The sequence below is a fragment of the Salmo trutta genome, chromosome 29 (assembly GCF_901001165.1).
Source record: "Salmo trutta chromosome 29, fSalTru1.1, whole genome shotgun sequence".
In the NCBI taxonomy this organism is placed as follows: domain Eukaryota; kingdom Metazoa; phylum Chordata; class Actinopteri; order Salmoniformes; family Salmonidae; genus Salmo; species Salmo trutta.
This window is the reverse complement of record NC_042985.1, coordinates 10,596,035-10,608,917: the sequence shown is the minus strand read 5'-3', so window position 1 is coordinate 10,608,917 and position 12,883 is coordinate 10,596,035. Positions and strand designations below refer to the sequence as shown.

The following is a 12,883-nucleotide window of genomic DNA, read 5'->3' as shown; positions in this document are numbered from 1 at the left end:
AAAACTGACCCAAGATCAGTGTCAAGGGGCATCTTCACCCTACACCATTAGACACAGTGCTGCCTATCCTTCCTCATGTCTGTGGACTTCAGACATTTTTGCTCTCTGTTTGTCCGCTAGAAGACAAATAGCCACCTCATAGACATTCCTAGACCCTGAAAGCATGGTCTACACACAGCCGTGTGTAGTGTGTGTGTGTGCGTGTGCTTGTGGCTCTGCGTGCATGTCCGTGTGTGTGTCCGCGTATGTCTGTATGCATGTGTATGTGCCTGTCTCCAGCCTATACGTATAACCCAGTGTGGATGAGTGATTCATCTCGATGGGGGAAAGCCATTAATTGGTTCGTTAAGACAGAGACATTCCTACTCTGCCTCGGTGCCTGCTTTTCCTTGGAGCAGGCTGAATGGCCGTAGTGTGGTCTCCAACTCCCCTTTCACCCTAATGGACGATTAGACTGAAGCTTTTTAACATCCGCTTTGCATCCCAAATGGCATCATTTTCCCTATGTAGTGTACTACTTTTGACCAGAGCCCTCTGGTCAAAGTAGTGCACTGTGTAGGGAATAGGGTGCCATTTGGGGCATTGCCCCGAGCAAATGAGCTGCTACCAGTTTAGACCAATGTTATTCTACCCCCGGGGGTGAAATGAGAAATGTGGCGAAGTGGAAGTTAACACACACTGGGTGATGGGCTGCAGTTATCGTTTCTAACAAGGTGGAACAGATTTTGTAGCGTGTCCATACGGTGTAGGAAGGGGGAGGGAATGGAGTGTTACGCTGTGGTGGATTTCAGACGAGGCAGGAGTTGGTTTTGACAGAGTGAGGTGAACCGATTAGTGTGTGAGTGTGGGCGGGTGTCAGAGTGTGTGTGTGTGTGTGTGTGTGTGTGTGTTTGTTGTGTGAGAGAGGTTGATTTGCTTGTTTAAGCCCAGAGGGGGTCCTGAGACGGTCGTTGGCTCGATGAGATCTGATCGTTGGCAGGTGAAGCGTGGTTTGATCTGACAGGTGTGTGTGTGTGTGTGTGTGTGTGTGTGTGTGAGACAGGCAGCTATGATTCAGGATGAACTATCTGTCAGTCCTGATTTGACTCCAGCCACGATCCACCAGACTCACAAAGGTGTAACTCCTGAGCCTTTCCAAGAAACGAACAAAACACCACTGTTGTTGTAGACGTTTCTGTGTAATGGTGCATTTCTTTGTTACAAAACAGATTTCCCTGAGGGATATTAAGCTATTCCATTATACATGTTTGATATGGTGTATGTTCTATAGCTTTCCCATCACAAATATATATTTTTATTTACCATTACACACAAGCCCAAACCATTTCCTTGTAAACTGTTGGTTTCAATTAGTACTAACAATGTTGGTTTGTTATTTTGCATTGCTTTGTAGGAACTGTGAAGGCAAGAATATCCGCTACAGAACGTGCAGTAACATGGTAAGTCTAGTCTACGGTATGTAGCCTCAACAGACTACAACAGTCATTTCTAAAGCTTATGAATGTAACACATATAACTTGTTATTAGTCCTATTCCAGCTTGTAACTAGTAATACATAGTTATAACTTTTCTATTCCAGCTTATAACTTTGCTGGTAACAGTGAGAAGCACTGGGTCAATATTGTCAGTCACCACTGTATTTGACAGTCATGTTCAGCACTGTGGGTGACCTCATGGTAAAATCATACGTTCCATCAATGAACAGAAGAAAACAACCTCCATCTCATATCAACTCCAGACATGCCTTCAGTCTATTCTCAGCAGCGGAACCACAGTCGTTCTCACAGCATTTTAATCAAAGATAGACTAGTCTTTACTGTTTCTATTGCTGTATTGAAGTGGTTTGTGTCTGGAATGTATTGCAGACTAGCTATGATTTCAGTCATGACCAGTGGGATGAGTTCCCAGCATAATATTTACACCACGGCTCCCGGTGTGAAAGAGATGGATATAAACAAAGCAAGAGAGAGAGAAACACTTGACTTTATGAAGTCCTATCCATGTAGTTCAATGAGAAAAAGAGGGAGGGAGGGAGGGTGTGTGTGTGTGTGTGTGTGTGCACGTAAAGCAAGGCCTAAGGAGAGACTTATGCTTCTCTATCTTCCTTTTCTTTCCTCTCCTCCCTTCTTCCCCAGGACTGTCCCGTCGAGTCGGGAGACTTCCGAGCCCAGCAGTGCTCCGCCCACAATGACATCAGGTACCAGGGCATGGTCTACGAGTGGATTCCCGTGCCCTATGAACCCTCGGCGGCGTGCGCCCTGCGGTGCCAAGCAAGGGGGAGGAGCCTAACGGTGGAGCTGGCACCTAAGGTTCTAGATGGAACACGTTGCCGGGCCGACGCCCTGGATATGTGCATCAGTGGGGTCTGTCAGGTGAGATACTGACTGACTGAGTGATTGTTTGGATGGATATTATAAAGTACTTTTCCAGATGCTCAAAGTCAGGGTCGTGCACAGACCTTTCAGGGGGCATTTTGTTTCTGCAACAAGACAAACTCATCATCACAAATGGTAAGCAATCTAGTTACAGTGTCTCCTAAAGACATGATTGACATGTGGAAAAGAGGGTGGACTGTCAGCTGATCATTGATGTTGATGATTGATGTAAATCTGCTAGTTAGCTCTCTCCATGTCATTTCCCGATTGTGTGATATCTTTCTGCTTCTCTCTCTGCTGCCCTATCAGCCAACCAGACCCAATATTGATGATGATGTAAGCTAAATCAAGTGTTATCAAATGTTATGCTGCTGTGGCAGTACTGTTGTATTTAAACTAGTTCGCAAGACAGACACTCGACTGGCGACCGCATCGCTTAACCGGGCTTGTATTCTCAGTACAGGGCAGCCTGGGAAAGGGGGGGAAATTATACCACCACCCAAAATGACACTTAGGAGACTGGAAGGGCAAAGGGCATGTTCTCTACACAGGTAAGGCCCTATCTGTGCATGTGACTGATCAAAGTACGAGGGAAACGTATATTATTACAATATGAGGATATTATAGTAATACCTTGTATGATAAGGGTTGAATTTATATAGCACTTTTCCATGTGCTCAAAGCACTTTAGATTGCATGGGGAGGGAAACTCACCTCATCCACCACCAGTGTGTCACCCACCTGGACTGTGCCATGGCAGCCATTGTAGTTCCAGAAAGTTAATCAGCCATGTCAATGACAGATCAGGGGACACGATGTACAATATGACACGATACAATAAAATGGCTCAAGACTGGATCAGAGCTTGAAGTATTCGTTTTTTCTCTGTGGGCCACAGTAAAAACTACATGAATCTTTCCAAACTATTACAGTGAAAAACAGCCTGAGAACTTCTGATCTTCTGCAACATTTCTCAATAATTGTTGTTCTTGAACAATCGTACAGTATTTCCACTTTGTGAATCCACATGGCAGCTGCTGTAGCAGCGGCTGATCTAAAACCACATGTCAGAAATAGGAAGTTCCTAAAAAATGATCTTAAACATGGAAAATATTTCTCCTCTCCATGTTGCATGTCAGAAGCTCTGGGTTCTAGTTTTAGGCTAGAAGTTATTGTTTTAGGAACCACAGACTGATGATCAATGTTGACATGTCCTCTTCACTGGATAGGTGCTTTATTAAAATGTCTGTCTGAGGCTGTATGACTGGAGGAAGGGGAGAGGAAGAGAGACAGAAGTAGAGATAGACAGAGAACTGGAGGTGTGAGGAAGGAGGGAGAGAGAGAAAAAAAGAGAGAGGGAGAGGAGGTGTGACAGGAGGAAGGAGAGAGAATAGAGAGAGAATAGAAAGAGAAATGGAGTTACGATGGGAGGAAGGAGCGAGAGAGAGAGAGATGCAGGAGGTACGACTGGAGGAAGGAGAGAGAGCTGCAGGAGGTGCGACAGGAGGAAGGAGCAAGAGAGAGAATAGAGAGAGCGGAAGAGAGAGATATGCAGGAGGTACAACAGGAAGGAGAGAGCGATAGAGAGAGAGATGCAGGAGGGATTACGGGATGGAGGAGATAGAGAGAGATGAAGGAGGTACGACAGGAGGAAGGAGAGAGAGACACACAGAAGGTACGACAGGAGAAAGGAGAGAGAGAGACACAGAAGGTACGACAGGAGGTAGGAGCGAGAGAGAGAGACACAGAAGGTACGACAGGAGAAAGGAGAGAGAGAGACAGAAGGTACGACAGGAGAAAGGAGAGAGAGAGAGAGAGAGACACACAGGAGGTACGACAGGAGGAAGGAGAGAGAGACACAGAAGGTACGACAGGAGGAAGGAGAAAGAGAGACACAGAAGGTACGACAGGAGGTACGACAGGAGGAAGGAGAGAGAGAGAGACACAGGAGGTACGACAGGAGAAAGGAGAGAGAGAGAGAGACACAGAAGGTACGTCAGTAGGAAGGAGAGAGAGAGAGAGAGACACACAGGAGGTACGACAGGAGGAAGGAGAGAGAGAGAAACACAGGAGGTACGACAGGAGGAAGGAGCGAGAGAGAGAGACACAGAAGGTACGACAGGAGGAAGGAGAGAGAGAGAGACACACAGGAGGTACGACAGGAGGAAGGAGAGAGAGACACAGAAGGTACGACAGGAGGAAGGAGAAAGAGACACAGAAGGTACGACAGGAGGAAGGAGAAAGAGAGACACAGAAGGTACGACAGGAGGAAGGAGAGAGAGACACAGGAGGTACGACAGGAGGAAGGAGAGATAGAGACACAGAAGGCACGACAGGAGGAAGGAGAGAGAGACACACAGGAGGTACGACAGGAGGAAGGAGCGAGAGAGAGAGACACAGAAGGTACGACAGGAGAAAGGAGAGAGAGAGACACAGAAGGTACGACAGGAGGAAGGAGAGAGAGAGAGAGACACACAGGAGGTACGACAGGAGGAAGGAGAGAGAGACACAGAAGGTACGACAGGAGGAAGGAGAAAGAGAGACACAGAAGGTACGACAGGAGGAAGGAGAGAGAGACACAGGAGGTACGACAGGAGGAAGGAGAGATAGAGACACAGAAGGCACGACAGGAGGAAGGAGAGAGAGACACACAGGAGGTACGACAGGAGGAAGGAGAGATAGAGACACAGAAGGCACGACAGGAGGAAGGAGAGAGAAGCTGTCTGAACCTAACAGAGACAGGCACTTGTTTCAGAAAGACAGATTCACCACATCATATGCTGTAGTGCACTAGAACACAGTGCTTGACTAGGGCTGCATCCCAAATGGCACCCTATCCCCTGTATAGTGCACTCCTTTTGACCAGAACCCTATGTGCTCTAGTCAAAAGCACTGCACTATATCATAGGGAATAGAGTGCTATTTGGGACCTGTAGCACTTTTAGGCCAGAGAGGAATGCACACTGTTGTGTGTCTAGCCAAGCGGAAATTCACATATCCACTTCATCCATTAAGGAAGTAGACCCTCTTTATGCAAATCCTTAAAAGTAGACTTATACAGTGCCAGGCCATGATAACTTAACAGGGAACGAGGGACATTACTTAGTCCCACAAGGCATTAACTTGTTACTGATACTTCTCTAAGTATCCTGTATATCAGCAAGCTACAGTAAGAAGCTGTCTTCATGGAACCATGACAAAGTGCTTGTTCAACCCAAATAGAACCTTCATGTTATACTACCCATAGACATTCTCAAGTGAAGTGAAGTGTGTGCGTGTGCGTGTGTGTGTGAGACAAGGAGCTGCGATATCAAGATCCGTCTTTCTCTGACCATGTTCTGTGCTTGAAGTCAAATAGCTCTGCCCGGTACTTCATGGCTTCTGCCCTCTAAGTGGTGTGTATATAATGGGTATAAGGAGTGTTTGTGTTTACTGGGACTACTGGCCAGGTAAGTCATATTTGGTTTGTTATGCTGGCTGCTATTCCCACAGCGTCTGGAGCACAAACTCTGTTCTTCACCATTTCAAGTCAATTATGTAGTCTAAATACAACATTACATATACAGACATCAGTGTCGGATACCATGTAAAACATGTGAGTTTGGTTCCCCAAACCCCACACCTCATCCTCTAAACCAGAGGGTGAGGAAACAACCCATTTTCATTGTGGCCCTCCGGACCTTGGTGAAGACCGAATAGCCCTCGGGGCAAAATGAGCTTGACACACCTGCTCCAAACCAATGTCTCCCAAGCCGCTCCTCATGGACCCCCACAGTTCCACCTGATCCCACTACTTAAAGGTTTGACGATTAGCTGACTAGTTGAATCAGGTGTGCTGGAATAGCACCAATGTGCTGTGGCTGTGGTCCATGAGGAACCGATGACTCTGACGCTGAGCTGTGAACATTGGCATTATGTCTTATGTAGATGGTACATTCCTGTACTGGACTAACAACAGTGACCGATCAAGACATACTGTACATTACATAGCTAGTATCACCGTTAAACATTTACTTTATGCTATTATTGTATTATCAAAAAGAGAGAACGCTTTGAGTTAGTGATCCTTAAAAAAGGGATTTATAAATGAAATGTGATTGATGGAGCTAATGTAGATGGCTCTTTCCTCTCCTGGGCTAAAAACTGACACAGATCACACAATTCCCACAGCCAGTAAGCCAGGAAAGTAAGTTAACACATTTGCATTTCTTTTTTATACATAGACAGCACTTTGAGTTTCTGGTTTGGCAGCATTTCTTATATAGATGTCAGATCACTGTACTGGTCTAACAACAGAGATGTATTAATATACAGGATCCAGCCAGACTGGTTACTGTAATGAACACATACAGGATCCAGCCAGACTGGTTACTGTAATGAACATGATGGGATCCAGCCAGACTGGTTACTGTAATGAACACGAGGGGATCCAGCCAGACTGGTTACTGTAATGAACACGATGGGATCCAGCCAGACTGGTTACTGTAATGAACACGAGGGGATCCAGCCAGACTGGTTACTGTAATGAACACGAGGGGATCCAGCCAGACTGGTTACTGTAATGAACACGAGGGGATCCAGCCAGACTGGTTACTGTAATGAACACGAGGGGATCCAGCCAGACTGGTTACTGTAATGAACACGAGGGGATCCAGCCAGACTGGTTACTGTAATGAACACGAGGGGATCCAGCCAGACTGGTTACTGTAATGAACACGAGGGGATCCAGCCAGACTGGTTACTGTAATGAACACGATGGGATCCAGCCAGACTGGTTACTGTAATGAACACGATGGGATCCAGCCAGACTGGTTACTGTAATGAACACGATGGGATCCAGCCAGACTGGTTACTGTAATGAACATGATGGGATCCAGCCAGACTGGTTACTGTAATGAACACATACAGGATCCAGCCAGACTGGTTACTGTAATGAACACGAGGGGATCCAGCCAGACTGGTTACTGTAATGAACACATACAGGATCCAGCCAGACTGGTTACTGTAATGAACACGAGGGGATCCAGCCAGACTGGTTACTGTAATGAACACATACAGGATCCAGCCAGACTGGTTACTGTAATGAACACATACAGGATCCAGCCAGACTGGTTACTGTAATGAACACATACAGGATCCAGCCAGACTGGTTACTGTAATGAACACATACGGGATCCAGCCAGACTGGTTACTGTAATGAACACATACGGGATCCAGCCAGACTGGTTACTGTAATGAACACGATGGGATCCAGCCAGACTGGTTACTGTAATGAACATGATGGGATCCAGCCAGACTGGTTACTGTAATGAACACGATGGGATCCAGCCAGACTGGTTACTGTAATGAACATGATGGGATCCAGCCAGACTGGTTACTGTAATGAACACATACAGGATCCAGCCAGACTGGTTACTGTAATGAACATGATGGGATTCAGCCAGACTGGTTACTGTAATGAACATGATGGGATCCAGCCAGACTGGTTACTGTAATGAACATGATGGGATCCAGCCAGACTGGTTACTGTAATGAACATGATGGGATCCAGCCAGACTGGTTACTGTAATGAACATGATGGGATCCAGCCAGACTGGTTACTGTAATGAACACATACAGGATCCAGCCAGACTGGTTACTGTAATGAACACGATGGGATCCAGCCAGACTGGTTACTGTAATGAACACGATGGGATCCAGCCAGACTGGTTACTGTAATGAACACATACAGGATCCAGCCAGACTGGTTACTGTAATGAACACATACGGGATCCAGCCAGACTGGTTACTGTAATGAACACGATGGGATCCAGCCAGACTGGTTACTGTAATGAACATGATGGGATCCAGCCAGACTGGTTACTGTAATGAACATGATGGGATCCAGCCAGACTGGTTACTGTAATGAACACGATGGGATCCAGCCAGACTGGTTACTGTAATGAACACGATGGGATCCAGCCAGACTGGTTACTGTAATGAACATGATGGGATCCAGCCAGACTGGTTACTGTAATGAACACGATGGGATCCAGCCAGACTGGTTACTGTAATGAACATGATGGGATCCAGCCAGACTGGTTACTGTAATGAACACATACAGGATCCAGCCAGACTGGTTACTGTAATGAACATGATGGGATCCAGCCAGACTGGTTACTGTAATGAACACGATGGGATCCAGCCAGACTGGTTACTGTAATGAACATGATGGGATCCAGCCAGACTGGTTACTGTAATGAACACATACAGGATCCAGCCAGACTGGTTACTGTAATGAACATGATGGGATCCAGCCAGACTGGTTACTGTAATGAACACATACAGGATCCAGCCAGACTGGTTACTGTAATGAACACATACAGGATCCAGCCAGACTGGTTACTGTAATGAACACATACAGGATCCAGCCAGACTGGTTACTGTAATGAACACGATGGGATCCAGCCAGACTGGTTACTGTAATGAACACGATGGGATCCAGCCAGACTGGTTACTGTAATGAACACATACAGGATCCAGCCAGACTGGTTACTGTAATGAACACATACAGGATCCAGCCAGACTGGTTACTGTAATGAACACATACAGGATCCAGCCAGACTGGTTACTGTAATGAACACATACAGGATCCAGCCAGACTGGTTACTGTAATGAACACATACAGGATCCAGCCAGACTGGTTACTGTAATGAACACGAGGGGATCCAGCCAGACTGGTTACTGTAATGAACACGAGGGGATCCAGCCAGACTGGGTACTGTAATGAACACGAGGGGATCCAGCCAGACTGGTTACTGTAATGAACACGAGGGGATCCAGCCAGACTGGTTACTGTAATGAACACGATGGGATCCAGCCAGACTGGTTACTGTAATGAACACGATGGGATCCAGCCAGACTGGTTACTGTAATGAACACGATGGGATCCAGCCAGACTGGTTACTGTAATGAACACATACAGGATCCAGCCAGACTGGTTACTGTAATGAACACATACAGGATCCAGCCAGACTGGTTACTGTAATGAACACATACAGGATCCAGCCAGACTGGTTACTGTAATGAACACATACAGGATCCAGCCAGACTGGTTACTGTAATGAACACATACAGGATCCAGCCAGACTGGTTACTGTAATGAACACGATGGGATCCAGCCAGACTGGTTACTGTAATGAACACGATGGGATCCAGCCAGACTGGTTACTGTAATGAACACATACAGGATCCAGCCAGACTGGTTACTGTAATGAACATGATGGGATCCAGCCAGCCTGGTTACTGTAATGAACACATACAGGATTCAGCCAGACTGGTTACTGTAATGAACACGAGGGGATCCAGCCAGACTGGTTACTGTAATGAACACGATGGGATCCAGCCAGACTGGTTACTGTAATGAACACGATGGGATCCAGCCAGACTGGTTACTGTAATGAACACGATGGGATCCAGCCAGACTGGTTACTGTAATGAACACGATGGGATCCAGCCAGACTGGTTACTGTAATGAACACGATGGGATCCAGCCAGACTGGTTACTGTAATGAACACGATGGGATCCAGCCAGACTGGTTACTGTAATGAACACGATGGGATCCAGCCAGACTGGTTACTGTAATGAACACGATGGGATCCAGCCAGACTGGTTACTGTAATGAACACGATGGGATCCAGCCAGACTGGTTACTGTAATGAACACGATGGGATCCAGCCAGACTGGTTACTGTAATGAACACGATGGGATCCAGCCAGATTGGTTACTGTAATGAACACGATGGGATCCAGCCAGACTGGTTACTGTAATGAACACGATGGGATCCAGCCAGACTGGTTACTGTAATGAACACGATGGGATCCAGCCAGACTGGTTACTGTAATGAACACGATGGGATCCAGCCAGACTGGTTACTGTAATGAACACATACAGGATCCAGCCAGACTGGTTACTGTAATGAACACGAGGGGATCCAGCCAGACTGGTTACTGTAATGAACACATACAGGATCCAGCCAGACTGGTTACTGTAATGAACACGATGGGATCTAGCCAGACTGGTTACTGTAATGAACACGATGGGATCCAGCCAGACTGGTTACTGTAATGAACACATACAGGATCCAGCCAGACTGGTTACTGTAATGAACACGATGGGATCCAGCCAGACTGGTTACTGTAATGAACACGATGGGATCCAGCCAGACTGGTTACTGTAATGAACACGAGGGGATCCAGCCAGACTGGTTACTGTAATGAACACGAGGGGATCCAGCCAGACTGGTTACTGTAATGAACACGAGGGGATCCAGCCAGACTGGTTACTGTAATGAACACGATGGGATCCAGCCAGACTGGTTACTGTAATGAACACGAGGGGATCCAGCCAGACTGGTTACTGTAATGAACACGAGGGGATCCAGCCAGACTGGTTACTGTAATAAACACATACAGGATCCAGCCAGACTGGTTACTGTAATGAACATGATGGGATCCAGCCAGACTGGTTACTGTAATGAATACATACAGGATCCAGCCAGACTGGTTACTGTAATGAACACATACAGGATCCAGCCAGACTGGTTACTGTAATGAACACGATGGGATCCAGCCAGACTGGTTACTGTAATGAACACGAGGGGATCCAGCCAGACTGGTTACTGTAATGAACACGAGGGGATCCAGCCAGACTGGTTACTGTAATGAACACGAGGGGATCCAGCCAGACTGGTTACTGTAATGAACACGAGGGGATCCAGCCAGACTGGTTACTGTAATGAACACGATGGGATCCAGCCAGACTGGTTACTGTAATGAACACGATGGGATCCAGCCAGACTGGTTACTGTAATGAACACGAGGGGATCCAGCCAGACTGGTTACTGTAATGAACACATACAGGATCCAGCCAGACTGGTTACTGTAATGAACATGATGGGATCCAGCCAGACTGGTTACTGTAATGAACACATACAGGATCCAGCCAGACTGGTTACTGTAATGAACACATACAGGATCCAGCCAGACTGGTTACTGTAATGAACACATACAGGATCCAGCCAGACTGGTTACTGTAGGTGTTTATTGTAAAGGACCACAGGAGGAGGCCGGTAGCTGGGTCCAGGGGCAGGCAGAAGGTCATACACAGGAGGAGGCAGGTAGCTGGGTCCAGGGGCAGGCAGAAGGTCATACACAGGGAATCCAAAAAGGAAACAGTACAGGCAGGGAAAAGGCTAGTAACGTCATCCGGGAGATCAGGCAATATGTTGATAACAGGAAATCCGATAGGCTAAAGTACAGGCAGGGAATAGGCAAAAGGTGTCATTAGTGAGGCAGGCAAAAACTATGATACATGACAGGGTTAAATTACATGACAAACCCAGCGCTCTGAATAGAAGTGTGTCATTAAATAAACAATACCTCACAATGATGGGGTGCAAAGAACTGAACTAAATAGTGTGTGATAATGACATACAGGTGTTTGAACAGGTGATCAGAATTCAGGTGATTGGGGTCTGGAGAGTGAGCTGCGTTCAGGTGATCTACGTGTTTGAGAGTGTGAGCTGGAAAGTGGGCTGTAAAGTGAGCTGCGTTCAGGTGATCTACGTGTTTGAGAGTGTGAGCTGGAAAGTGGGCTGTAAAGTGAACTGCGTTCAGGTGATCTACGTGTTTGAGAGTGTGAGCTGAAAAGTGGGCTGTAAAGTGAGCTGCGTTCAGGTGATCTATGTGTTTGAGAGTGTGAGCTGGACAGTGGGCTGTAAAGTGAGCTGCGTTCAGGTGATCTACGTGTTTGAGAGTGTGAGTTGGTAGCAGACGTTATAGTTACCAAGTAAGCCAGGAAAGTAATAGTTAACTAACACATTGAATTTATTTCATTATTTTAGCACTTCTTGGGACTTGGGAGCATTTTTCATGTAGATGATACATTCTTAATTCATTGATTTATTGATTGAGTTTATTTGACAGTTGAAAATGAATATAAAGCCGCTTCAGTAGGAAACAACATTACATACATTAAAATAAAGGATGAAGCATAAACACAATGAAACCTCCTGGGTTAACAACGCTGACGGATGAATACCTACCCTTCAGTAGACAGGGGCCGGTTCGCTGCCTTGGCATCAAAGCTTACACATAATATGATTCTATTATGATTCATTTATACTAGTGATTGCCATTTCAGATAAAAAGGGGTTATTATTATTATTTTTGCATTGCAAATCACTTCTTTAAAACAGATGTATGGCATGGCCACATACTGCTTCTTTTGGAAACTTTGAGGATCTTTGAAGAACGGGCTAAACTCATTATTTGTTCCTCAAAAAATATGAATAGATTGTTCAGAACAAAAAAGAAACGAACAAAAAACAGGAGAAAAACAATAACAACAACCGGACCATTTCTTTCCTCAAGGGAAAGTATAAAGCCAGATAATGTTCATTCTGCACCAAAACCCCAATCCTTGGTTTCTGGACCTAGGTCCTTAAACTATTTTTATGCAATGATGT

General features: G+C 46.0%; 1 protein-coding gene across 3 annotated transcripts in view; it reads left to right on the top strand.

Annotated features, from left to right (window-relative positions):
• adamtsl3 (ADAMTS-like 3) overlaps positions 1-12,883 on the top strand; it is a 229,605-nt gene that overhangs the window by 117,638 nt on the left and 99,084 nt on the right. For all 3 annotated transcript variants that reach the window (XR_003870383.1, XM_029720791.1, XM_029720792.1), the window contains exons 5-6: positions 1,394-1,439; positions 2,136-2,372. Coding sequence is in view for 2 of the 3 variants with exons in the window: in XM_029720791.1 (XP_029576651.1) it covers positions 1,394-1,439; positions 2,136-2,372 (283 nt within the window). In the remaining variant the exon portion in view is untranslated. The remainder of the gene's footprint in view (positions 1-1,393; positions 1,440-2,135; positions 2,373-12,883) is intronic.